Genomic DNA, 27,080 nt, shown 5'->3' on the forward strand with positions numbered 1-27,080 from the left:
GAGACCAAGATGATGGCTGAGCAGAAGATGGAGTAGAGTGAGGAGAGTGGAGTCAGGGAGACCAACCAACTAGAGGTGATTATGGTCTTGCATCAGGGCATCAGAGGAGAGAAGTCATGTATGAGAGATGTTATGAAGGTAGTACAGATAAAACTTGCAACATATTGGATACTGGGATAAGGGGAATTGAGAGAAAGGAATTAAGCATAATATCTAGGTTTTGAGCTTAGGTAACTGGGAGTGTGGTGGTACCCTTATCAGTAATAGGGAAGTTAGGAAGAGGGGAAGGTTTGGGGTGTGTGAATGAGAACAATTCTGGACGTGTTGAGTTTGAGATGTGCAATAGACAGTTAGAGATGAAATACTAGGAGAAAGGATGGGCTGAATAAATAGAAATGAAATAATAGCATCAAGAAAAATAGAGGGAGAAAACAAGAGGGATCAGCACAGAGCTTTGGGGAACATCCACAGTTAGTGCAGATTGGATGAAGATGCAGCAAAGGAGACTGAGGAGGAATGGTTAGACAGGAGAACCAGAAAGAACAATGAAAACCAAGAGAAATGGGATTAGCAGAGAGAAGGCAGTGATTGATAGTGTCAAAGGCCTCAAAGAGGTCAAGAAGGATGGGGGTTTATGAAAAAATGCTCTAAATCTCTAATGATTAGAGAGATGCAAATTAAAACAACTCTGAGGTACCACCTGACACCTATCAGATTGGCTAAAATGACAAAAAAGGAAGATAATAAATGTTGGAGAGGCTGTGGGAAAATTGGAACACTAATGCATTGTTGGTGGAGCTGTGAGCTGATCCAACCATTCTGGAGAGCAATTTGGAATTATGCCCAAAGGGCGATAAAGCTGTGCATACCCTTTGACCCAGCAATCCCACTTTTAGGTCTCTTGCCCAAAGAAATCATGGAAGGGGGAAAGGGACCCACATGTACAAAAATATTTATAGCTGCTCTTTACGTGGTAGCAAGGAATTGGAAGTTGAGGGGGTGCCCATCAATTGGGGAATGGCTGGACAAGTTGTGGTATATGAATACAATGGAATACTATTGTGCTGTAAGAAATGATGAGCAGGAAGAGTTCAGAGAAACCTGGAGGGTCTTGTGTGAGCTGATGATGAGTGAGATGAGCAGAACCAGAAGAACATTGTACACAGTATCATCAACATTGAGTGTTGACCTACTGTGATGGACTATATTCTTCTCACCAATGCAATGGTACAGAAGAGTTCCAGGGAACTCATGATAGAAGAGGATCTCCAAATCCAAGAAAAAAAAAGAAAGAAAGAACTGTGGAGTATAGATGCTGATTGAACCATATTATTTCTTTTGTTTTGGGTGCTGTTGTTTTTTTTTTCTATTTTGAGGTTTTGCATCACTGCTCTGATTCTTTCTCTTGTAACAGGATTAATGCAGAAATAGGATTAATGTTATTATGTGTATATATATGTGTGTGTGTATATATATATCTATATGTATATGTATAGAGATATATAGATATAACCTATATCAGATTACCTGCTGTCTAGGGGAGGGGGGAGGGAGGGGAGGGAGGGAGAAAAATCTGAAATTGTAAAGCATGTATAAACAAAAGTTGAGAACTATCTTTACATGTAACGGAAAAAATAAAATATCTCATAAAACCAAAAAAAAAAAAAAAAAGAAGGATGGGGGTTGAGAAAAGCCCATTAGATCTGGCAATTAAGAGATCATTAGGGGGCAGCTAGGTGTCCCAGTGGATAGAGCACCGGCCCTGGAGTCAGGAGTACCTGAGTTCAAATCCGGCCTCAGACACTTAACACTTACTAGCTGTGTGACCCTGGGCAAGTCACTTAACCCCAATTGCCTCACTCAAAAAAAAAAAAGAGATCATTAGTAATTTAGGAGAGGTCAATTTCATTTGAATGATAAGGTTAGAGAGATAGAAGAGTAGCTAACAGGAAAGAAGAGATCAAGTGGGTTTTGTTTTGTTTTTTTGAGGATGGGGGAGACATGGGTGTGCTCATAGGCAGTAGGAAAGAAGCCACTAAATTGGTAGAGATAGATTATTGAGAATAGGCACTATGGAGGGAGCAATCTCCTGGAGAAGACAAAATAAAATGGGATCATTCCTCCATGTAGAATTGGCCTTGGCAAGAAGGGCTATCTTGTCATGTGAAATGGGGATGGAGAAAACAGTGGCAAAATGCCACGGTAATGTGAAATGAAGACTAGAGAAGAGGAAGCACGATCTTAGCAAATGACTTTTTTTTTGGCAGGGCAATGAGGGTTAAGTGATTTGTCAAGGGTCACACAGCTAGTAAGTATCATGTCTGAAGCGGAATTTGAACTCAGTTCCTTCTGAATCCAGGGCAGGTACTTTATCCACTGCACTACCTAGTTGTACCATAAATAACCTTATTAATTTTTTGTAGGGCAATGAGGGTCAAGTGACTTGCCCAGGGTCACACAGCTAGCAAGTGTCAAGTGTCCGAAGCTGGATTTGAACTCAGGTCTTCCTGAATCCAAGGCCAGTGCTTTATCCACTGAGCCACCTAGCTGCCCCCAATAACCTTATTTTTAAAAGTGAAATGAGTAAAAGTTCTCAGTTAAGAGGGTGAGATGTAATAGTGATGGGAGGTATGAATCACTGTGTAGAGTGGGATCATCACTTTGATAAGGGAAGTGTAAAAGGATTTGCATTGCCATACTGAGGGCCCTGTTGAGATTATGTAACATGTTTGTAGTGGGTCCAGTGAACATGGTTTTTGATTTTTCTTCATCAACATGGGGAGCAAAGGAAGCAGGGGATGGGAGTAATCTGAAGCTGAAGATCAACTATAGAATAAGGAAACAAGGGACCCAAGAGAAGAGGACAGTGCAGAGTTGAACTGGTTTGCCAAGGAGTTAAGCTAGGGAAGGCAGAATATAGGCAATGCAGGGATGATGGCTTGGGAAAAACTGAAGGGTAGAGAGTTTGGAGGCTGCAGTGATGATGAAAAACAGCATTAGGGATTGGAAGAAAGGTGTCATGACAACAGATCGATTTCTCCCTCCTTTTCAAACCATTTTCAATCCATCATCAAATGTTGACAATTTTTTCCATGATGTTTATTGGACTGGCTTTCCTTTCTTTTTTTTATTATTATTTTTTAAAGTGAGACAATTGGGGTTAAGTGACTTGCCCAGGGTCACACAGCTAGTAAGTACTAAGTGTCTGAGGCCAGATTTGAACTCAGGTACTCCTGACTCCAGGGCTGGTGCTCTATCCACTGTGCCACCTAGCTGCCCCTGGACTGGCTTTCCTTTCTTAACTGAATTAACTTGGCATTCTTTTCTTTTGAGATCTTCAGGTTGGGATAAAAGGCTATCCAGATCTCCCCCCAGAGCTCAGATTAAGTGAACATACACCAAAGCAAGAGTGAGAAGTGATGAAAAGCATGGGTGAAGTCTATGGTGTTAGGAAACAAAATAACAGAGGGCCAAATCCGCAGCTGCTTCTTTATTTGGAAATAAGCAAGAAGGGGAAAGGGCAGATCAGAAAAGACCAAAGATTGGGGAACTGGACATAATGGAACCAGTGAAGCTTTGGGGCAGGCTCTTCTGCTGGAAGCAGCACGTTTGAGATCAGGATCATACTGGAACTTGTTTTCCTGCCCTCTCACAGCCAAACCTGTGGTTTTCCAGATTCCCCCAGAGAATGGCTCTCTGAAACCTTTCTCATCCAGTTCTAGGGTTCCTGAAGCCATTTATCTGACATAGTCTTGACTTCCAGAGTTGGGTAATTCTCTGGTCCCAGACATGTGGCATCTGGGGCAACAGGACCCTGCAACCAGTTCCTTGTTCTCTAGTAACTGGATACTCCTGGAGACGACAGCCACAGCCAAAAGGCCCTTTTGCTTTAGGGGCCTGCTAAGGTCCCTTAGTCAGTCCATGGCAATGGGCGATTCCTTCCTAGAAGTCTTTCCTCCTGGGGAGGGAAGTAGAGAGTATTCCTTTAGAACCTTTTCATTCCTACCATATCCAACCCCTGGCTTTTGGGTCCCATCTCCATGGAGTGGCAGCAAGTTGCCATGATCTTTTTTAAGTGACTTCCATCACCTTAGGCTTGGCAACTAGAACAGCGGTAGTCAGCCTCTTGGGCGGCCCGGTAGCTGCAACCAGCACAGGCCACGTGGAACCACGCATCACAGCCATCACATTGGACCCAGGCCACTGTCTCTTCCTGGGGTGGCTGGCAGCTGGGGGCTGCACAGGGCTCACTTCCCCCAATTGGAGGGGGAGCTGCAGGTCGAGATGACAGGTACTTCCGGGGACGGCCACGGCGTTTTCTGAAAGGGAATTTGGTGGAAAGACACATACACACACACACACACACACACACACACACACACACACACACACACACACACACACACACACACACGGAAAAAACCCTGAACAAGGGAAGACAGAAATGTGCACCTATTCCTAGGGATGAGTTTAGGGTTCAACCAGAGTTGGTATGGCAGACAATAGGAAGTACTTGAAAGATTTTCCTCCATTTCTGAGTAGGACGGTGTGATGTAGTGGAAAGAATGTTGGAATTTGTACTCAAGAGGCCTGGGTTCATATTCTGACAGTAATAGTAGCTGCATGACCAAGTGCAAATCACAAGATCACAGACTTTTTTTTTGTCGGGCAATGAGGGTTAAGTGACTTGCCCAGGGTCCCAAAGCTAGTATATGTCAAGTGTTTGAAGCCGTATTTGAACTCAGGTCCTCCTGAATTCAGGGCCGATGCTTTATCCACTGTGCTACCTAGCTGCTCCTGATTACAGACTTTTGAATCTGTAAAGTCTCCCTAGTCCAAACCCTTTCATTCTTCTTAGGAGGAGCCCAGGGAGGCTGTGACTTGCCCATCACAATACAGGTAGCACAGTGGCAGTGGCAGGATTTAAACCCAGGTGTGCATCCAAATTCAGTGCTCTTGCCACTGTACCACACTGCCTCCCAATGAAAAAAGCCAGGAATGTGTATATGTATATATGGTTAAAGGCTGTTATTTAACCTGAAGCTCAGTTTCCTCATCTAGAAAATGTAGATAGTACTTGTTATCTCAAAAAGCAAAAACTTTCTAAATCTTCACAGACCATCTACTTTTCTTTCTTTCCCATGCCCACCATTTCTCTTTCTCCCCATCTTTGCTCTTACCACCCCTTATTTTTCCTCAAAGTCCCCACTAAGCTCCTGTTTCTACTTGATCTCATAAGACACTTGACACTTACTAGCTGGGTGACCTTGGGCAAGTCACTTAACCCTCATTGCCCCAGAAAAAAAAAAAAAGAAAAAGATCTCATAAGACAGGATTTTAGACAATCTGCAGAGTTGAGTGGTAAATACGGCTTATCTGTGCTGGAGTTTTTTCAGAGACTTCTCTCTCCTCCTGAGCCAGAGGGGAGAAAGAGCTCCCCACAGCTTAGGTCCTCTCAGAGCAAAGGTATTTAATGTGCATGTACGCATGCATGTCTATGTGTGAAGAGGAGGGGGGTGTGTGTGAGGGGATTTAATGGCAGGTTCCAGAGAACAAAGATGTTGGTGAGGATGGGAACAGCCCTTGGTTCCCTCTGTCTAAAGTGACCATACTTACCCACTGGGAGTGACTGGAGTCTTCATTCCACGAGGCTTCTTTCTGGTTTCAGCCTGAACTCTGGGAGGGCTCTCCTCATTTCCCTCCTCATCCTCTAGCTCAGCCAGCACCTTGTGGGCTGACTTCCGACGGTTCCGAGGGGCTGGAGGTGGGGTGGGAAGGGTGGCCTCTGCCTCCCTAAGGGTCACAGGAAAGGTCAGGCTTTGACCTCCACCCTGGACCCTGGAGAACGTGAGGGGCTGAGGCTGGAGTTTGCTGAGGCTGCCAATGGAGCTGAGGATCAGGGTAGCCTTGGGACCAGGGGAGAGGGTGCTGAGGGGACGTTGCGGGGCCCCCCGAGGGGGCAGCATAGGCCAAAAACCACCTCCACCTCCTGATTCCCCACCAGCTCTGGGGATAGTAATAGCAGCAAAGTCCTGGGGGCGGACTCGGACACGCTGGAACATGAAGTAGAACTCAGGAGGGCTGGCCCCCACGGGCCCCTTGGGGCCAAAGGTTAGGAGGTCACCGTCACTCAGTTCCAGTTGGTGACCCCTGGTGAGTCTGATATTGTTGACCAAGGTACCTATAAGGAGAGACAGACAAAGAGAAGGCAGAGAGAGACAAAGAAGAGAAGGCAGGACAAAGATAATAGTCAAAAAGTCATGTAGAATAACCAGATTTCCTAAGGTGAAATCAAGAGAGTGAAGGAAACTGCTGACATCCTCTCCTCCCACTTCAGCCTCAACCTAATTATAACCTCAAGCTCTTTGAGGACAAGAACTGTTTGGAAACTGTTAAAGCTAAAAAGGGTGTTATCATTTAGTGCAGGGAAAAGGACCTGTTTAGGGTCCTATAACATAGCAAGGAAGAAACAGGCTGGAATTTGAATCTGGATCTTGACTTTATCAAGCAGTGAGTTCTCAGGCCTTGTTTCCTATCCTGCCTGGCTCTTGATGAACTGGAGGGATTGGCTCCCAGTCATCTCTGTTCACCTCTCCTGGGGATTTCCTAACAAAGTTGGCACAGAAATTCTGCCCCTGCCCTTTTTCGACCATATTCTGTAAAGACTCATTTTTCATTGACAATAAGAAACCAATTTGGCTAGTTCGAAGCCCAGACCCGTTCTATTCTTTTGGGCCAAACAATGAAAAATCTTTTGGGTCAAGAGGAACCTTTTCTGAAATCTATGGGCAGCTAGGTGGTTCAATGGATAGTGCAATAGGCTGGAGTCAGGAAAACCTGACTTCAAATCCAGCTTCACACACTTACTAGCTGTGTAACCCTGGGCAAGTCACTTAACCTCTTGTTTGCCCAAGAGCATTTCTAATGGAGAAGGAAATGGCCACTCCAGTTATTTTTGCCAAGAAAGCTTCATGGACAAAATTCCATAGGGCAGATAGACTCAGACCTAACTGAACAGCTGAACGACAAGGTCAGGCCAAAGCAACAGAGAAAAATACTAAAGCTTTGGGAACTTGGACTACCAGTCAGGAGCAGTTTATTTAATTCCATTGCCAACTCCTAGAAAACCTGTGTCAGAGTTCCCTGCCTTTTCCCTTCTCTTCTAACCCTAACCCCCCCCCCCCCCCTTTTCTTGGTCCACAATACTATATTTTGTGTCCAGTGCCCTTGGGGTCTTGTTTTCTGCTTTCCAAGGTGAGAGCGCTTGGCACAGGCAGTATGTTGTTTTTTTTTGTGTGTGAGACAACTGGGGTTAAGTGACTTGCCCAGGGTCACACAGCTAGTTAAGTGTCAAGTGTCTGAAGCTGGATTTGAACTCAGGTCCTCCTGACTCCAGGGCACTGCATCATTTTGCTGCCCCAAAACACGGGCAGTATGTATGGAGGCTGAAGATTGAGCTCTAGCTCCCCCTTGACATTTACATTTCACATTACATGTGACCCTGGGCAAAGCACAGTTAGACACCAGTTTCTTCATCTGTATAATGGAGACTAACAATACCCTTACTCAGTAAGCCTTCTCTATGACAAAGATAATATGTTTACACTATATACTTCACTACTGATGGGAAAATGACTAATAAACCTTAAAGTGCTATAGGAACATGAATTAAGTCACTTAATTTGAACCTCAAGAAACTGTAAAATGGAGATATTATCTGCTTGTACTACCTATCTCACATAATTATTGTAAAGATCAAGTGACATAGGATCAATGAAACAATTCTGTAGTAAGAGAACACTATAAATATAGAACTAATCTCAACTCAGCTATGGAACCCATCTGCTCTGATGGACTTTCATCCTTCTCACGCAGGAGATACACACCCCCCCCCCCACACACACACACACCCACACACACCCCCACACCCACCACATATAACACATTACCCTAACAGATAGCAGGTACTTTACGGACAACCAAATCGGTTGCCCTTTGCTCTCTAACTCAAAGGAGGAAGAATTCTAATGGCAATGACAAACAAGAGGGGGAGTTATTCTGTGTCAGGTCAAGGTCCTATGCTACTTCTCAAATCATACCATACCTATTTATACCTATTCTGGCTAAAAAACAGGGTCAGCCATGTCCAGGCTCACCATAGCTACTGCAGTCCTCCAGGCTGACTCTCCAATCGTCACCTTGGCCTTCAGCATGCAGCTTGGCATGGACCGGGGAGATGAGGACAGGCTCACACTGGGGCCGAAGGGCCACATCACACAGATCAGCCCTGAGGCCCAAGTGGTAGGTACAGCCAGCCCCAGTTGGGGGGTGAAAAGTATAGAGGTCTCCACCCCTCCCAACCCCCATGCGAAGCAGCTGGAAGCAGGGCAACATGGGGGGAGGGGCTTTCCCCTATGGACCCCTTACTAAAGTCAGGGAATACATAGCTCTTTCTACCCTTGGGCAATTAAAAACTGAGAGATGTTCTGATGCAAACTTGGAGTACAATTCTTGTGCAATTTTAATCTAGAGGTATGTGTGTATGTATATATATATAATATATATTCAGTGCAATGCAAATTTGGAAGGCATTCAAGCCAGTGCAATAAAAAGACGAACAACGCAAACCGAGGGGACAACCTGTCCTTGAAAGAAAAAAATTAAGGTGTCATCCCCTGTGCGATGCAAAACTAAGGAATGTGCATCATGCTAAATTAAGGATGGGCTCATAACCTATGCAATACCCAAAGTATACTCAATTTGTGCAATGCAACATAAGGGGGTAGTTAACTGAGGGCGTAATGGGGCTAGTTTCCACCACCGTTTAATATTAATTTAGTCATTCAGTGCAGTGGGGGCGAGGTGGCCCTTTGCTTCGAAGGGGCTTGAGGCCCTCCCTCCACAACTTTCCTGGCCGAACACCTCACGGTGGCAGGGGGATTAAGAATCTTTCAAGGTGATAAGACTACCACTCCGAAAATGCGGGCTGAGGCTCCCTATTACTGGAGTAAAGCGAAGCAAGGTCCCTTACCTCCCTCCTCCCTGGAGTGCAATGCAAACCTGGGGTCCTATCGCTTCCGAAGCAATGCAAACGCGGGTCCCCCCAGCCCGGACAGCCTAATTTCGGATCAATCAGTGCCGGACAATCTCAGCATGCCGTGCCCCTCCCTCAGGCAATACAAACCTCGACCGAGGAGGCAATGACCCCGGCCCCCTCCACGGGACCCCCACCCCACCCTGTCCCCACACGCACGCTCCGGCTGCAGTTTGACAGGGCTGGCAAAAGCAAAGGGCTCTGGCCGGAGCCCGGCCCGGAGCAGAACGGGGCGGAGCCTCCAAGGACAGGCGCGCGCCCAGCCTTTAAATCGCAAATTGCCAGGCCCGAATTCCGCGCGCCTCAGAGGCCCCGCCCCATCCCGATGCCATTCCTTATTGGACCTGCCTTATTCCATCGCCCAGGCCCCATTGGGCGGTGGTCAGGAAGGGTACAAAAAAGACCCGGCGCGACCGCCTTCTTCGCTTTCCGATTGGTCGTCGAATTTTCCCGGGTTTCGGGGAGAGGAGGAGGGACTCGGTGGGGAGGCGGGATCTGTAAGGGCGCGGGGATCGGTCAAGCCCCTGGATTGGTCTACCATATAGAGGCCAGGGCGCTTGCGTGTCCCGACCCACTCTCCGTCTCTATTCCGGATGAAGTAAACGGGTCCGAAAAACCCGCCGGCTGTCCCGCTCTGCGCAGGCGCAATCAATCCGTGGTGGGCGGGGGAGATGGGGGAGGTGGGGATAGAGGCGGGGGGGGGAGGGGTGTACTTTGTGGAGAAGCGCGGGGGAGGCGGGGCCACAGGGGGAGGGGAGGGTCTCGCGCTGGGTAAGGGGGCGCGAGAGGGAGTCAGTTGAGGGCGGGAAGGGGCGGAGAGGGGCTGGGGAACGTGGGCACTAGGGAGCTGAGGGGAAGGGGCAGGGCAAAGAAAGTGCTGGAGGTCAGGGGCCGTGGGGCTAGGGGGCCGCAGAGAAACGAGGGACAGGGACACGAGGGTCCCGGGGAAGGGGGAACAGGAGGAAGGGACCAGGCGGTTTGACAGGGGGAGGCCTGGGGGGAGGCCGGCACGCCGAGGGGCAGAGGGGACCAGCGGGCGATGGGGGCAGAAGAGCTGCAGTTGTGAAGGGACCCGGGCAGAGCAGATTAGGGGAAGGCAGGGAGGGGGGGAACCGAGGACGGGGAACAAAGTGGGTGACAGAGGGGCCGGGCCACGGGGGTCCAGGGGAGGGGGGTGGTGGAAGTCTGGAATGGATGGCAAGGGTAATGAAGAAGGAACCGGGAGAGAAAGTGAGAGCATCAGGGTGGGATAAGAGACCAACACCCATCGAAAGGCCTAGAGATGAGCAAAAGACTAAAGATGAGCAAAGGACTGTTAGACTTCCTGCTTACCCAGGAAGATGGTTCGGAAAGTTGCTATGCTGTTAAGGGTAACTCGGGATCTCTGCATCTTACAGACTTCGTCTGGTGCCAAGCAGTATGCCTACTCTTTGATAGGGAGGGGGAATCAGTGATGGAAATAATGAATGGTGTGGGGAGGGAAGTTCCCCAAGGCCTCACTGAGCAAACAGTCCAGTAGAGCTGTTTCCCCCAAGCCCTTTAATTCCACATGCGCTCACACCTTCAACTCACAGAATCAATAGGGAAAATAGAGCCATAAGTGGAGGGAAAGGCACTGCCCCAAATCCTATAAATGCCCTGTAGACCCCCAGAGGCCTTGGCCTTAGATCCTGCTTCCCTTTATCATGAGGTTTTAGATTATGGAGTCTCTTAATTAAAGCTGGGTGGAGCCAACCACATTATTTTATAGATGCCCCAGTTTTTGACTTCCAAAAGTGGGGTTTATAGGGGTGGGGAGGGGAAGGAAAGAAATGACAGCTGGATGCACCGGTTACATTATCTAAGCAGTTGGGGTTATCATAGGAAAATGAATGGGAGCTTGAGGTGTTTCCCTTGCTTTACAGGAAAGAATGGATGGTCGGAGAAGGAACCTGGAACCCCCATCCACTTTCGAGATGCTCCAGTCTTCAGGTAAAAGGAACAGGGCTGGGCTATGAAATTGGAGATTGTACACCCTAGTCCTGTGCCTTCAATACTGACCCTTCTATTCTCTTCTTACTAAGGTCTCAGTGGGCTCATGCCTCCATCTCATTTCCAAACACGGCCCCTTCCAGGCATGTCCAGGATCACCTCTGTTCGGTCCCCACCCTTGCCCCTAGTGCTGCCTTCATCCCATCATGGTCATGATAACAGTGATCAAAGATGGGAGAATCATAGACTACAGATTTTGAGAGGACAAGATGGGGCAGGTGATAGTGAGGATCCCAAAAGGAGGACCAGGTAGGGACCTAGTTATCCTAGTTTCTGCCTGTAATTGTTCTCCACCCCATACTGTGATTTTTTAAAAAGTGTGTTATTTTTTAAAAAAAGTTTTATTAATGCTTTTTTCTTTTACATTCCATTAATTTCCAAATATACATTTCTCTCCTATCTTACCCAGCAAGCCTTCCCTTGTAACAAAGATTAAATAAAACCCCAACCCACTTCTGATTGTATTTTGATCCTGTGTACCTTCTACTTTTGTGTATGAAATTTGAAACATATTTGATTTTGAGGGCTATTTTTTCTTATCTTATGTGTGTATCCTGACTCTTCAAAACTGTACCTTAATGTCTTAATAAAGTTATTGGCTTTAGAGTGGAGTTACAGGCAAGTCTGTCTTAGATCCTGAATTATCAAAGGACTTTGTTATAAGGCCAGCATAGATTCTAAAATAACATTATGATGAGATTAGAGTGGGACCATGTATTTTATTTTTATTACCTCCCTTTAGAGAGCTTTGGACAGTTTATACAATAACCCTCAATAAATTATTATTAATTAGCCCCTATTCTCTCCACATTAGAAGAGGATCCATTTCCTTTTCTGCCCCTACTTCAGGATGGAGCTCAGGTTCCTCATTTTCTCAAACTAGAACACAGAAGACTGAGTATCCCTTCCCTTTTACACCTCAAGCAGAACTTTTAGATTCATAATGTCTTCATCTACTTGTGGACCAGATATCCTAGCACTCATTGTCTGTACCATTCGCGAGGCACACTTAATAGATGTAATTATAGGGATAGCTAGGTGGCACAGTGGATAAAGCACCAGCCCTGGATTCAGGAGTACCTGAGTTCAAATCCAGCCTCAGACACTTGACACTTACTAGCTGTGTGACCCTGGGCAAGTCACTTAACCCCCATTGCCCCGAAGAAACCCCCAAACAAACAAAAACACAAAACAAACAAACAATAGATGTAATTATGCACTATATAGAACTTGTGTCTGTGTATGCCTTCCCTCCTTGATGGCATATACCTTTTTGTATCCCTAGCATCTAGCTTAGTGCCCTACACATAAAAGGTGCTGAATAAATGTTTTTTGAGGATGGTCTCTTCAGAGGAGACCACAGAATCCTTACTGTTTCCAGGTTTTGCATCCTCTTGTGTGTCTGACTGACTTCCAGTTTCCCCAGAGGCCCCCTTGTCCCTTCTTCATCTCTACATATCAGAGCAGAGAAGTCCTCATAACTGCCTAGATGGGAACATAGAGGCTCACTTGTCCATCCCTTTCTTATCTAAGAGCAAAGAGGCCATATATCACTTGTTACTTTCCCCAAAGGTCCTTGGACCATGTGGGACCACAGGGCTTGAATTCCCAGACTGAGCTGATCTCTCAGCAACTGGAAGAGATGCGGAGACTTGAGATGGAGAGCCAGGCCTTGCGGTTGGCTTCAGTCCATCAGAAGGCTCGACTGGCCACCCAGGCTGAGGAGCTGGAGGTCTTGGGACAGGCAGAGCAGGCTATGCGGGCTGAAGTAGAGGAGCTTCGTGCTGCCTTGGCTGGGGCAGAGCTCATTCGGCAGAAATTGGAAGAAGGAAACAAACGAGATCTGGAAGAGACTCAGAAACTGCATAAGGAACAGGTGAATGAGAATAAGGGAATATTAGGGACTAGTTGGGATTTGTCTCAGTTCCATATTGTAGGGAATTAGTCTGAGATAATCACTTTAGCAAAGATCCTTTGGTATTAGATTAGACTACTAATCTACTTGTACTTGGTCAGGAGAATGTTGAGAATTCAGAGTGAAGAAGAACCTGAAGGAAGCAGGCCGGGGCAGTCAGGACAGGGAATTCTACATTTATCTTCCTTGTTCTCTCTTCCTACTTCTCAGGATTCAGATATTCTGCTTCTCTCCCAAAATTTTCATTACTTCTTAGGACTCAAGTATTCTGCCTATTTTCCTTTTGGAACCCAAGCATATGTTAAAATAGGCCCCAAACGCTATCTTCCTCGAATATTGCAGTATATTGCAGTAGTCTCCCAACAGGTTTTCCAACCACTCACTACTCCCTGCCCACTCCAATTCATCCTTCACATTGTTGCTCTAATACATTTGGTTGAGTCAGCTTTCTGTTCAGAATCCTTCAGTAGCTCCCTATTGCCTAAATAAAGTTAAAGTAGACATTTAGACATTTAATACACATTTGTTGGGTAAAGTAAGAGAGTGGGGAAGATGGAAGTAGGGGCCCAGGAAGAGAAGGGAAGAAAAGTAGGCCACGGGAAAGAATTTGAGGAAGTCAGAACTTTTAGAGGAAAGTTGAGAAGCTCCTTTCTGCTCAGCCCCTGCCATGTCATTCTTTCCCTCTTGAGATCTCCCACATGACTGCAGCTCACCAGGAAGCTCTTGCTATCCTGGCCCACAAGGCCCATGAGTTGGAAGAGAAACTGAAGACCATGGAATCCAAGAGGGAAGAAGAGACCAAGGAGCTGGCCCTTGTACAGAGGGAGGCTAAGATGTTAAGGGAGGAACTAAGGTGAGGAATAGAGGGTCAAGCAACTATGTGGGAAGAGCAGGTTTCTGGGGTCTTTCACTATAACCTTGACCTTCTCCTTCCCACCCACCGATCTTAGTAAGGCCCATGCAGAGCTCAAGACCCAGGTGGCCCTTGTTGAGCAGCTTAGGAGGTATGTTGGGGATCAGATCCCACAAGAGAGTAAGACCCAGACGTGGGAGCAGGAGCGAAAGCAGCTGCTGGAGACGGTGCAGGTGAGAGATAAGAGGAGTGAGTGGTTTTATCCTTGGGGGTGGAGATAGGGGTGTGGGTTGGGGGACTGGAAGTGGATATAGAGATTCTTTTGGAAGTGATGAATGTGCATAGCTTCTGGGGGAAGAACAGTCCTTGGCAGAGAAGGGGGAATTAGCATGTGCACAGAGACCTGAAGAATGGGAGAAGTAGGCACATTCTAGGGACAAGTAGAAAAGATGCTTCTTTGTAAGACTCTTCCTTTCCCTGGCCAGCATTTGCAGGAGGATCGGGATGCCTTATGTGCCACTTTGGAGTTGCTACAGGTTCGAGTGCAGAGCCTCCAGGACATCCTTGCCCTCCAGGAAGAGGAGCTGGGTCGGAAGGTAAACTTGGCTTTCTTCACAGAATTCAGGTTTCTTTCTCCAAGAGTCTCTTCTGGGATTTAGGTGTCCTCTACCAGGTTAGTTCCTCTTAGACTCTTCCTCTCCTCATTCTTACCTGTGTTCCTTCTTACTTTGTGACTTTTCACTCTTATCTTGATATTTTTATTGCTTAAGGTAGGAATAGTAAGCAATTACTCCCATGGAAGCCCTGACCTCATGTTTCTCCCCTATTTGAAGGTCCAGCCCATAGACCCCTTGGAATCTGAGTCAGCCAAGAAGGCTCAGGCCCTGCTGAGCCGTTGGAGGGAAAAAGTGTTTGCCCTGATGGTGCAGCTGAAAGCCCAGGAGTTGGAGCATACCCAACATGCCCAAAAGCTGAAAGGAAAGGTAACATATCTTTCCAACACACACACACACACACACACCCCTCCCTACCTCACACTTTATAGGTATATAGACTATTAACTGGGGAGATGTAAAATGCTTCAAGGAGAAAGGGATGAGGTGAAGAAAATTCTACATTGGAGATAGAGCCAAGATGGAGGAGTAGAAGGAAGCAGTATCACTAAGCTCCCTGCCATAAAACTTCTCTAAATAAACCTAGAAAATGTACTAGACCATATCCTGATGGGGAAATCCAGTCACAGTGAGTCATTCAACCTGCTCAGGCCATCATAGGGAGATGAGAGGTCTGCTGATAATAGGGATAGAGTTGGGCTAGGAATAGGCTATGTGTGGAACACCAGAACCCAGGGAGAAGCTGTGGTCCAGGGCAAGAGGAGGTCTTGGATCCATACCAAGGCACTAGGACAGAGACAGGTAGGAACCGGCATCATTGTCCACTACCCAGTTCTGGGTTGTAGATCCACAACGTACTGAGAAGGGGACCTGTGTCCTGGGGTAGTGTTCCCGGGTAGGAAGGAAGAAGTTTAGAAGCATGTAGCAAAGGTATGGCTTAGACTGCAGGAGGATGGCTGTTTCTTATTTCTGGCATCTAGCCCAGCCTGCAAAGGAATAACCAGAGTAAGGATTTCAAACCTAAGGGGAGTCTGCAATTCTGTCTCTATAAACCAATAGAGCTTCCTAGCTGGCCGATAGGAGGTGAGTCCAGCAGCCATCTGCTGTTGCTCAGACCCAGTCCCAGGTCAAGAACTTGTAGAGCTCAGACTAGAGGGGCAGCAATTAGACTTAGGTCTGGATTAGACCCCATTGGGAGCACCGAAAGCTTGCAGGTCCCCAGTCTGTCCCAATACTGGAATAACACAATACTCAGTACCCCAAGAAAGTAACACTAGGACCATCCTATGCCTTCCCCCTCAAAGTGCCACAGAGCCCAGCCTTAAACATCCAATCTGAAGTTAGGAAGTAGGTTGGAAAAATGAGCAAACAAAAAAAGAATCCCATCATAAAGAACTATTATGGTAGCAGGGAATCTCAAGACACAAACCCAGAAAATGAGAATGACTCCAAAAAAAAAATCTATAAGCAAAGCCTCAGAGAAAAACACAGCTTGGGCACAAACAAACTCAGTTGGAATTTCTAGAAGAGATGAAGCAAGAGGTTTTTTTTTTTTTTTAGTTAAAAAATGGTTATATAAATGAGAATGCTTGAGGAAAAAATTAGAAAAGAAGCAGAAGTTATGAAAGAAAGAATTGAGAAAAAAACAAAAACTAGCAGCTTGGCACAAGAGATTCAAAACATCGTCCAAACAACAGACACCCTGAAAATGAGAAATATTTGAGTCAAAAGATGAAAAAAAAAATTAGAAGGTATTTTATAACAACAGCTGACCTGGAAAACTGATCAAGGAGAAAAAATTGAGAATCCGAATACCATGACCAAAAAAAAAGAGGCTAGATATCATACTTAAAGAAATCTTAAAATTATCCAGAGGGGCAGCCAGGTGGCGCAGTGGATAGAGCACCAGCCCTGGATTCAGGAGGACCTGAGTTCAAATCTGACCTCAGACCCTTAACACTTACTAGCTGTGTGACCCTGGGCAAGTCACTTAACCCCAATTGCCCTACAAAAAAACCAAAACAAAACAACAACAACAAAAAACAAAACAAAACAAAAAAAACTACCCAGATCTTGGAGGCAGCTAGGTGGCACAGTGAATAAAGCACCGGTCCTGGATTCAGGAGTACTTGAGTTCAAATCTGGCCTCAGACACTTGACACTTACTAGCTGTGTAACCCTGGGCAAGTCACTTAACCCTCATTGCCCTGCTAAAAAAACCCCAAACCAAAACAAAAATAAAAACCCCCAAAAAACAAAAACATACCCAGATCTCTTAGAACCAGAAAACAAAGTAGAAATAGAAGAAAAAAAATCCACAAATGCCAAAATAAAAACTCTCAGGAATATTGTAGCCAAAATCCAGAGCTTCCATGTCAAAAGAAGAAATGCTACAAGTACCAGAAAGAAAGAATTCAGGGCAGCTAGATGGTGCAGTGGTTAAAGCACCGGCCCTGGATTCAGGAGTACCTGAGTTCAAATCCGGCCTCAGACACTTGACCCTTACTAGCTGTGTGACCCTGGGCAAGTCATTTAACCCCCCATTGCCTGCAAAAAAAAAAAAAGAATTCAAGTGCCAAGGAGCTATAATCAGGTCATATGTGATTTAGCAGCTAACACTATGAAAGAGTAGAATTTGGAGTGTAGTTTTTTTTTTTTTTTTTGGTGAGGCAATTGGGGTTAAGTGACTTGCCCAGGGTCACACAGCTAGTAAGTGTTAAGTGTCTGAGGCCGGATTTGAACTCAGGTCCTCCTGAATCCAGGGCCGGTGCTTTAACCACTGCGCCATCTAGCTGCCCCCCCTTTAATTTTTTTTTTTTTTTTGGTTTTTTTGTTTTTGTTTTTGTTTTTTTAGTGAGGCAATTGGGGTTAAGTGACTAGCCCAGGGTCACACAGCTAGTAAGTGTGTAAAGTATCTGAGGCCATATTTGAACTCAGGTCCTCCTGAATCCAGGGCCGGTGCTCTATCAACTGTACCACCTAGCTGCCCCTTGAGGCCAGATTTGAACTCAGGTCCTCCTGAATCCAAGGCTAGTGCTCTATCCACTGCACCACCTAGCCGCTCTGAGATGTGTCTCTTCTGATCCCTTCTGTTATGAGAACAGTAATTAGTCTATGCATGGCTTTGTGATGTCTAAAGAATTAAGGAACTAGAGGAAGGGGAGTACATGATTGGACAATGGGAAGAAAGAAGGAAAGTTAGGGAAAATTAGCTCACACGATCAGGGTGTGGTAAGTAGATTGCTATTGTTAACTGTTTCCCTTCCATCCTATTCCCTTCCCCATGATATTTATTCTATTACCCATCTTCTTTTATCCTATCCCTCTTCAAAAGGGATTTGCTTCTGTCTGTCCCCTCCCCGAATCTGGCCTTCCTTCTTTTGCCCCTCTCTATATCCCCTTCCCCTCCTATTTTCCTGCAGGGTTAGAGAGATTACTCCACCCAATCGAGTGTGTATGTTACTCCCTCCTTGAGCCAATTCTGATGAGTATTAGGGTCATTTACTTCCTAGATTAAATAGATTACTCCACCCAACTGTGTGTGTGTGTGTGTGTTAATCCCTTCTTGAGGCAACTCTGATGAGTTTAAGGTCTTTGAGCCTTTTCTGATGGGTATAAAATTAATTTACTGCCCTGCTCCTCCCCCATCTTTTTCCTGACTCCATAAACCCTTTCCTTGTTTCTTTCATGTAGGATTTCACCTCATGCTACCTCTGTCCTTCCCCCTTCCCCAGTGCATTCCCCTCACCCCTCTATTTAACCCTAAAGATGTCATCATGGGGCAGCTAGGTGACACAGTGGACAAAGCATCCACCCTGGACCCAGGGGGATCCCAGCCCAAACCTAGCCTCAGACACAAGACAGTCACCCACTGCATGACCCCAGGTATGTCTCCCAACTCCAATTTTTTATGGTTCTCTAGGGTCTTGTATTTGAAAGTCAAATTTGCCATTCAGTTCAGGTCTTTAGATCATGAATACCTGAAAGTCCTCTTTTTCATTAAAAACCCATTTTTTCCTCTGAAAGTTTATGATGAGTTTTTCTAGGTAGGTGATTCTTCGTTGTAATCCCAATTCCTTTGCCCTCTGGAATATCATGTGTGTCATGAAAAAAAAAAAGTAGGTATATACACATACACACGTTAGCTTACTTTCTGTGCCTTGAACAAGACACAACATCTCCTACCTCTTTGTCTTTTCACTTTCTGTCCCACATGTGGAATATGTTCCCTTTCTCCAAATATGCCTCCAGGTTTCCTTCAAGATTCAGTTCAAATCCCACCTGCAGAAGGCCTACTCTGCCATCTCCCCATTTATTGCATCCCCTATACTTAGCACAGTGCTTGACATGTAGTAAGTGCTTAATAAATGTTTATTATTGATTGAAAGGATAAGTCCTTGAAAGAGACTACTATGTAAGGGTTGGAACCACATCTTATCTCAGTTGTGTAGTCTTTCCAAGGCCTAGCACAGTGTTCTACACACAGTAGCTAGGCAATGAATTTTTACGGAAATAGACTTTTCACATAATGTAGTATCCCAAATATAGGTTGTCTTCCTCAATAGAAGTCTTTTAAAGGAGGAAGAAATCCATAGGTAAACCTTGGGAAATAACACTTATTATCAGCTGGCTCTTGGGAGGGTTAGGGTGGGGGTCAGGAGTGGAGTGTGGTCTATATTTGGACCATAAGGATATATTTTTGAGAAGGGAACCCTAAATTGGTCCTTCCCTCAAGAACTTAAGCATTCTTCTGCTAAGGGACCTAGGGTACCCTGTTCTTTTTTCACCACTTGTCATTTTCCTTAGGGATCTGGGAAGTTGACACTCAATTTCTTCCCTATTCCAGGTGGCAGAACTTGAAGGGGAGGTAAAATCCTGGGGCCAGGAGTCAGCCATCTTGCATCGATCCCTGCAGGACAAAACTGCTGAAGTGGAGGTAGAAAGAGTTAACAGCAAGGTGGGTACTTGGGAAAAGAGTAGGAGGCATGAGCTGTGACATCATGGCCTCTGGTCAGAGCCCTTCTCTCATTTCTGTCCTTTTCCAGGTGCTGCAGGGGGAGCTGACCCGAGCCCAGGATGCCAGGCTATGGCAGCAACAGCAGACAAAGATGGCCGAGGAGCACATGAAACTTGTGGCGAATGCTGTGAACAGGTATTCTAGATGAGGAGGGAGTGGGTGGGAGCTCATTTTTCTTGTCCCTTCTGTCAAGGTGTCTTAGGTAAAAAGGGACCAGAATGCAAGGGGATTTTGGAAGCAAGAAAAGGGGATTGTTCCTGGGGTAGTTAATGTTCTCTTGTCCCTTCAGTTCCCATAACTGGCTACAGGATCGGGTAGCTAAGGTAGAAGAGGCTGTAGCTCAGCTACCTAGCCTCAACAACAGACTTGGCTATGCTTCCCGGCAGGTCCGTACTATTCAAGGTAGGAAGGCCATTCCATTCCGGGGCCCTATTTCCTTTTCTTCCCTCCTTACTTGTGTTTATCTTCTCTGTTGTAGGTTCCTGTCATCTCCCTTGCATGTATCCCCTCCCAAATCTAGCCTATGATCTCCTCTTCCCATTTTCCCTATCTTTGTCTTTTCCCTTTGTTTTTTCAGTAACACAGCTCTGCTCTCCCTCTCCCCCCATTTTTTAAGGCCTTGTGGCTCGGAAAGTAGCACTGGCACAGCTGCATCAGGAACAGAGGTAAGATTAGAAGGCGAAAAACCATTGGTCTTGGGAGGTGAACCAAGGGGAGAAAGTGCAGGGCCTCAGGGTCTAGATGTATGTGAACTTGAAGAGTAGAGGGAATGGGTCTGTGTTTGAGAGTCAGATACCTAGCTTCTCTCTACTTGACCTAGTTTCTCTGTCTACTTCTACAGCCCTCCAGCCCCACTGTCTGAAGAAATGGGACTTGAGTTGCAGCAGCTAAGAGAAGAAAGGAACCGCTTAGATGAAGAGCTACAACTGAGTGCTCGACTCATCCAACAAGAAGTGGGCCGGGCCCGGGAACAAGGTAGCACCTGGCTCTTGAATACTTGGTTTCCCTCTGAAGGTGTAGAGAAATATAAATAGGAGAGTAAGATGCTTCTGTCCTGTAGAAGGAGAATTGTGGCTAGTGATGGTGGGGAAGAACCAAAGATCTAGATTTTGATATGGTAGTGTGACAGTATTGATGATCCGGTACTCAGGGGAGGCTGAGCGGATTCGGCTGAGTGAGGAGGCCCGGCAGTTGGAGCAGGAGCTGCAAAAAACTCAGGAATCTTTGGCTGAAGTTGGGATTCAGCTGAAGGCAGCTCGACTGAGCCAGAAGGAGAGCACAGAAGAGGCTGCCTGCCTTCGACGGGAGCTAACTCAGCAGCAAGAGTCCTATGGGAGAGGTACTGGAGAAATTGAAGAATTCTGAATGGAGTGGAGGTGGGGAATTTATTTTGTAGTGCCATTCCAAAGTCAGGGATCCTAATCCCGAGGCAGGGGGTTCACAGAGGCAGGGACTAAGGTAGAATAGGACTCTGATCTCCCCTTCCCTCCTTAGACTTACAGGAGAAGGTGGCTGAAGTGGAGTCACGGCTTCGGGAACAGCTTTCAGAAATGGAGAAAAGACTGAATGAAGCCCGGAGGGAACATACTAAAGCTGGTGAGCTTGGGGTTGTGTCCATGAGAAGGGGAAATAGCATTACAGAGAGTCTTCTTACTCCTCTGAGGTCACAGATTTAGAGGTGAATAGAATTTTAGAAGTAGAAGGAACTATAAAGATCATTGAATCCAGCATCTCTCATTTTATAAATGAACCTAGATAAGTGACTTGCCCAAGGTTACGGTTATGTAACTGTTAGCTCAAACTCTGGTCTCCCAATTTCTTGTCCAGGAACTACCTTGACCAGAATACCATTGGATCAGTCCTTACACATCTTCTTTCCATCCCCCTAGTGGTCTCCCTGCGCCAGGCCCAACGCCAAGCAGCCCGAGACAAGGAGCGTAGCCAGCAGCTGGGTCTTCTGCAAGAGGAGGCCCAGAGGGAAGAAGGATTCCGGTTGAGGCAGAGGCTTCAAGAGCTGGAACGAGACAAAAACCTCATGTTGGTATGGATTTACCCTTGGCCGTTAGTTATAATTTTTCTCTTTCATAATCAGAGGATGAAGGAAATTGGGACCTTACCCTGGGAAGAACTGGAAGAAAAGTGCCTACTACCAGGGGTGGAGAAACATCTAACCCTCTTCTTCTTAGGCCACGCTAAAGCAAGAGGGTCTCCTTTCCCGATACAAACAACAGCGACTGTTTGCAATTCTTCCTCCCCCACCACTGGAACCTGGCTCTGGAACTTCTGAAACTCTCCACCCCACCAAGCAACTTTTGAAAGGTAGAATTCAGAGGGAGCTTGGGACCTTATTACCCCTAGGGATCCATCATATCTCTTGATGTTTCTCTAGATTTTTCTCTTCTTTAGTATCCACACCAAGCCCTCCCATCCCCCTCATTTCACACCAAATGTAAGAGCTTTCTCTTAGGTAACTCCCCTTTTATGAATTCCTTCTCAGGATCCTATCTCTCTGCATTGCTGGAAGATCTGCAGGAAATGAGTGAAGCTATTACTCGAGAAGAGGAGGGAGACAATACGAGGTGCTCAATTGTGGGTTCCTCTTCTTACCAGTTGTAAGCTGTAAAGGGGAACAGAACAGGTGGAGAAGGTAGCAAGTATGACCACCTGCTGGCTCTAATCCCTGAGCTACATCTGCCTTGATGTCTGTGAATTTTCTTATACTAAATAAAGGAGGTTTTAATAGGATCTGTGAGTTTGGAAATATTGTCTCTAACGATTTAAGGATGTTTTCCCAGGATCTCTCTTGCCCCAAATGCTTCCTGCCCCCCTCTCCTATGGAATGTAAGATTTTCCCTTTGTAGCTCACTCCGAAGAATAAGAGCCTTTTCCATATGCCCCTTAGTTGGATCTGGATGATATTTTGAGAAGCAACAATTTTTTTTCAATTAAAATCAACCTTAAATTAAAATCAACCTTCTATCCCTCCCTCCCTTGAAAAGAAAAAGAAAACCCTTATAACAAGTAAGTATGGTCAAGCAAAACAAATTCTTGAATTGTCCCTATCTAAAAGTATATATGCCTTCAGTGCACACTTTTAAGTCAGTAACCTCTCTGTCAGGAGATAGGTGGCAGATTTCATCATGAGTTCTTGACATTGTAATTGATCACTGCCTTGCTCAGAGCTCTTAAGCCCTTCAAAGTAACAACTTTGGTCTTTACAATTTTGTTATGGTATAAATTGATTTCTTAGTTCTGTTCCCCTGACTCGACATCAATTCATACAAGTGAGAAGCAACACCTTAAAAAATAATAATTTGGGGGGTGGCTAGGTGGCGCAGTGGATTCAGCACCGGCCCTGGATTCAGAAGTACCTGAGTTCAAATCCGGCCTCAGACACTTGACACTAGCTGTGTGACCCTGGGCAAGTCACTTAACCCCCATTGCCCTGCAAAAAAAATTTAAAAATTAAAAAAAAAAAATTTGGAAAAGCAAAGCTCTCACCCCTGGAAGAGGAAATTGCATATGAAACCCTGAAAGATTTCTAGGCCTCAAAGGAATGACAAACTTAGAAACAGGGGAATGAGGCCCAGGGAGAAGGATGTCTAAGAGTGGGGATGGGAAGTGATTCTGGGGAATAGAAGAAGGGACTCGGAGAGGCGGAGGAGTAGCACTGAGGGACAGAGGAGGAAGATGGGTAAAGATGATGGTTGTCCAGAACTTGGTGCTCATGCTGAGTAATCTTTTTGGCTTGGCTGTGAAAAGGGGAATTAGGGTTTCCTGCTATTTCCTTCCTTGTTTTGAGTCATTCCAAATCTGCTCCAGGTTCTTCCTTGTGTTGTTTCATGCAGGGTGAAGTTTATGCTCAAAGCTAAGAAGCCGAGCACCTAGGATCTCTTGAGAAAGGGTAGGAATGTGGAACAAAGATGGCTCCTGAGAAGAACACGGATTATAGGAAGATGCCTGTATACTGGGGGAAGAGTGGAGGGATGATGTATAGGTATAGTGTCCTAGCGGTGACCCTTGTGTTCAAAGGGCATAGGACACTCTTCATGGCCTCCCCTGTGCCTCGCCCACCCCTGAAATCCAGGCGTCCTTCATGCTTCTCCTTCACTGCCTCTGTAATTAGGCTGCTTCCCCAAACATGATTTGCATCCTGTCTGTGACTCCTGACCGAGGTAGGGCATCAGAAATGGAGGCCTCAGTATGAGTCTGGAGGGGAAGGCGTGTGTATTGACTTGGAAGCTACTTGGGTAAAGGAAGGCAAGGACTAAGAATCTAGGTGCCCAGATTGTAATTTGAAGAGCCTGGGAAGCTGTCAAGTAGGACAGGTGGGCCCTGACACAGACCTTAAAGTGAATGGCCATTGCTGACCTCCTCCTCCCGCTCCCAACAAGTCTGTCCAGTTATGCCCTCGCCCCTTTGCTGGCACCAGTTGAGTCACTGGGGTTTTCCCTTCTCAGAGCTTGGGCTCCTCCTCTTTCTCTCACTCCCCTATAAAGTCAGTTCCTAGGCACCACAGACGCAATCTGCCCCTCCTCATGGGGCCCAGGAGAGACGGCTTCGCCATGCTGAACTGGAAGTTCCTGGGGATACTGGTTCTTTGTCTCCTTGCAGGAGGTGAGCAGAGGAAACAAGGGAGAGAGAGGGGAATGGAGGCTGGAGAACAACTTGGTGATCTGAGGGGTGGGGGAAGGAAAGTGATAAAAGTAGGAGTTGACATGGGGTGCAGGTTGGGAAGGTATTTGAGGGGGGAATCATTCCAAGGTTTATGTAGATCAAAAGAATTAAATGGAATAAAGGCCATTTCAAACTATTATGTTTTAGGATAGCAAATAAATTTGAGGTCAAATTATCTTTGGGATTACAGATCATGCTGTGAACTCAAGGGTTTTTTTCTGTTTGGAAATCTGGCTTGGTGTGGAGGTTAATGGATCAGAATTAAGGTGGAAATTAGCATTATAGTCGATTTATATTTAGGGGAGTTTCTTCCATTTTGCCTCTTGAATTCCTACCTATCCTTTACAACTCATACTACTACCTTCATATTCCTTCTCTGATCTCCAATTTCCACCATAGGCTTTTCATAACATGTTGTTTTATGTCTTTCTAATGTAATTCTATTCTTCTATTAGACTGTAAGCCTCATGAGACAGGGATAAATAGGTATCTTTGTATCTACTTTGTATCTTTCCCCTAGGGCCTAGCAAAGCACTCTTTAGGAATTTAAAATATTTGAATGAATGGACAAAAGGCATTTGAGAAGTTTGAATGATTTTAGATTTGATGATAATCACTTTTGGGGCATAGATAAGTATGTGTCAATTTGTTTTGTTGGCCATTTTAATTTTTTTGGGGGGGGAGGGTTGGGTTTTTTTGGTTTTTTTGCAGGGCAATGAGGGTTAAGTTACTTGCCAAAGTCACACACACAGCTAGTAAGTGTCAAGTGTCTGAGGCCGGATTTGAACTCAGGTATTCCTGAATCCAGGCTCCGTGCTTTATCCACTGTGCCATCTAGCTGCCCGGCCATTTGAATTTGAGCTTACTTTGAGGGTATAAATCAACTTAAAGTTTGTACAATTTTAAGGGTTTAGGTCAGTGTAGCAGACTGGTCAATTCAAGTTCTCAGTTTTCAGGATTAATGTCCATTTCAGGATTTAGATGAATTCTGTCATTCATAGCATTTGTGGGGAGGGTTTCATCTACTCCAATGACTATTTTTTCTCCTTTACAGGCATCACAGGCAGCAATGACCACCCTTTGCCACCAGCCCCAGAGGCTCATGAAGAAGAGGGTGCACCGACATGGCCACAGGGTCCCCCAATCCCTGGTGACCCTTGGCCAGGGGTGCCCCCTATTTTTGAAGACCCCCCACCCCCAAGCCCTAGTCGTACCTGGAGAGATCTGCCTGAAAGTGGTGTCTGGCCCCCTGAGCCCCCTAGTACAACTACTCCCCAACCTCCACCACGACCTGATGACCCCTGGCCTGCTGGACCTCAACCCCCTGAGAATCCATGGCCTCCTGGCCCTGAGGTAGATGAGTCAGACCTTGATCCACCCAAGGAGGAATACAGATAATTGGGTGTTTTCAATTCCCCTTGCTCATGCACATAAGGCCTGGTTCATCTAACACATCTTCCTCATTCCCCTGGAGGAGTAATCTTTCTGTGCCTCAGCACCCCCTTATCTTTGCCCTTCTGATGTCACTATCCTCCCAAAGATTTACCCTTTCCCTTCATCTTTCCCTTAATTCCTGTTGGTCACCCCCAGAGCACATCCCTACCTCGTACTCTGTCCTTGCCTTCCTGTGCCAATTCTTCCAGAATCTCCACAACTGGTCACTGTGTGGTGGCCATGACAAGGAGGTGAAAGTGGACAATACCTGAACTTCCACCAGATGGAAAAATAAAACCACACTAATAATTATTGTGTATCCACGTCCCGTTCTTATTCGTTCTTAGATGAGGTTGCTAAGTAGTTCTGTTAGCCTAGTCACCCAGAAGGGGATGGGGAGGGGAAAAGGGGAAAGATACCTTAGCCATAGTTAAAAAATGTCTTGATCCTCCTTTCATCCTCATAGTCCCTACTACCTTTAGGGACTTGGGTGTCTGGTTCTTTAGTCTCTTATCTGGAACTCAAAAAATATAACTTGAACCTATTGGAGACCCAGAGAACTAGAGGATCCGGTTTCTGTGATAGCTATTGATATTCTGGGCTGGGGTTGAGAGAATAAAGGGATAACCATTCTTTATGCTTCAGATAAATCAAAAGTTTCAAAAATTTCATGGGACTGAAAGAAGTTGATAGGCTTAAAAGTAATATATATCAGGGGCAGCTAGGTGGCACAGTGGATAGAGCACTGGCCATGGATTCAGGAGGACCTGAGTTCAAATTTGACCTCAGACACTTAACACTTACTAGCTGTGTGACCGTGGGCAAGTCACTTAACCCCAATTGCCTCACATACATACAAACAAAAAAAGTTGGCTTGAAGCTTAACATATAAAAAAAAAAGTAATATATATGAGGGGGCTGCTAGGTGGCACAGTGGATAAAGCACCGGCCCTGGAATCAGGAAGACCTGAGTTCAAATCCGGTCTCAGACACTTGACACTTACTAGCTGTATGACCCTGGGCAAGTCTCTTAACCCTCATTGCCCTGCAAAAAAAAAAAAAGTCATATATATCAAAGCTTCTTAACTATGCATCTTGACCCACTATGGGGTCTCATAACAATGTGGGGATTGTGAAAAATTTGGCAACTGTAAAAGGTTATGTATACCTATTTTATATACCTATAAGCCCGGGGTTTCATAAAAATTTCTTGGGCAAAAAAGGGTCACTAGTGGAAAAAATTTAAGAAGCCCTGATATATATATATATATATATATATATATATATATATATATATAATACTTTAGGTTTACAATGTGCTTATATTTTACAACCCTGAGAGTTATGTAGTTAAAAGTATTTCCATTTTATAGGTGAGAAACAGGTCAGTGATGTATCTTGTGGCCTAAGACTCAGGGTTTGACCCCAAATTGTCCATTTCTCTG

General features: G+C 45.7%; 3 protein-coding genes across 7 annotated transcripts; 2 read left to right on the forward strand and 1 right to left on the reverse strand.

The window, feature by feature from the left end:
• Positions 1-3,498: 3,498 nt before the first annotated feature.
• Positions 3,499-9,193, reverse strand: TCF19 (transcription factor 19). The gene is made up of 4 exons (XM_044005590.1): positions 8,157-9,193; positions 5,617-6,181; positions 4,090-4,319; positions 3,499-3,958 (listed from the first exon to the last, which is right to left on the reverse strand). The coding sequence occupies exons 1-3, from the start codon at positions 8,392-8,394 to the stop codon at positions 4,091-4,093; spliced, it is 1,032 nt and encodes a 343-aa protein (XP_043861525.1). The 5' UTR covers positions 8,395-9,193; the 3' UTR covers positions 3,499-3,958; position 4,090.
• Positions 9,194-9,678: 485 nt separating this feature from the next.
• Positions 9,679-22,253, forward strand: CCHCR1 (coiled-coil alpha-helical rod protein 1). 5 transcript variants are annotated; one of them, XM_044003704.1, is made up of 18 exons: positions 9,679-9,752; positions 10,999-11,065; positions 11,158-11,374; positions 12,698-13,001; positions 13,730-13,893; positions 13,991-14,126; positions 14,379-14,489; positions 14,727-14,876; positions 19,354-19,464; positions 19,553-19,659; positions 19,814-19,926; positions 20,141-20,189; positions 20,366-20,499; positions 20,675-20,863; positions 21,019-21,120; positions 21,414-21,565; positions 21,711-21,843; positions 22,022-22,253. In XM_044003704.1, exons 2-18 carry the CDS (start codon positions 11,005-11,007, stop codon positions 22,138-22,140), a joined length of 2,352 nt encoding a protein of 783 aa, XP_043859639.1. In that variant the 5' UTR covers positions 9,679-9,752; positions 10,999-11,004; the 3' UTR covers positions 22,141-22,253. The 5 variants fall into 5 exon arrangements, with proteins under 5 accessions (XP_043859639.1, XP_043859640.1, XP_043859637.1 ...); XM_044003705.1 differs by lacking the exon at positions 9,679-9,752 and adding an exon at positions 9,855-9,865; XM_044003702.1 differs by lacking the exon at positions 9,679-9,752 and adding an exon at positions 10,279-10,511.
• A 1,836-nt stretch (positions 22,254-24,089) lies between these two features.
• Positions 24,090-25,930, forward strand: PSORS1C2 (psoriasis susceptibility 1 candidate 2). The gene is made up of 2 exons (XM_043964470.1): positions 24,090-24,141; positions 25,256-25,930. The coding sequence occupies exons 1-2, from the start codon at positions 24,090-24,092 to the stop codon at positions 25,597-25,599; spliced, it is 396 nt and encodes a 131-aa protein (XP_043820405.1). The 3' UTR covers positions 25,600-25,930.
• The last annotated feature ends 1,150 nt before the right edge of the window (positions 25,931-27,080 follow it).

The sequence above is a fragment of the Dromiciops gliroides genome, chromosome 4 (genome assembly GCF_019393635.1).
Source record: "Dromiciops gliroides isolate mDroGli1 chromosome 4, mDroGli1.pri, whole genome shotgun sequence".
In the NCBI taxonomy this organism is placed as follows: domain Eukaryota; kingdom Metazoa; phylum Chordata; class Mammalia; order Microbiotheria; family Microbiotheriidae; genus Dromiciops; species Dromiciops gliroides.

Excerpts from the sequence above, each read along its gene's own strand:
- TCF19 (XM_044005590.1), bottom strand. The coding sequence starts at position 8,394 with ATGTTGCCCTGCTTCCAGCTGCTTCGCATGGGGGTTGGGAGGGGTGGA. Across the intron at positions 6,182-8,156 it reads GGAGGACTGCAGTAGCTATG|GTACCTTGGTCAACAATATC; the intron begins GTGAGCCTGGAC and ends CTCTCCTTATAG. Across the intron at positions 4,320-5,616 it reads ACTCCAGTCACTCCCAGTGG|AAAACGCCGTGGCCGTCCCC; the intron begins GTAAGTATGGTC and ends ATTCCCTTTCAG.
- CCHCR1 (XM_044003702.1), top strand. The coding sequence starts at position 10,377 with ATGAGCAAAAGACTAAAGATGAGCAAAGGACTGTTAGACTTCCTGCTT. Across the intron at positions 20,190-20,365 it reads CAGCTGCATCAGGAACAGAG|CCCTCCAGCCCCACTGTCTG; the intron begins GTAAGATTAGAA and ends CTACTTCTACAG. Across the intron at positions 21,844-22,021 it reads CACCAAGCAACTTTTGAAAG|GATCCTATCTCTCTGCATTG; the intron begins GTAGAATTCAGA and ends ATTCCTTCTCAG.
- PSORS1C2 (XM_043964470.1), top strand. The coding sequence starts at position 24,090 with ATGCTGAACTGGAAGTTCCTGGGGATACTGGTTCTTTGTCTCCTTGCA. Across the intron at positions 24,142-25,255 it reads TCTTTGTCTCCTTGCAGGAG|GCATCACAGGCAGCAATGAC; the intron begins GTGAGCAGAGGA and ends TCTCCTTTACAG.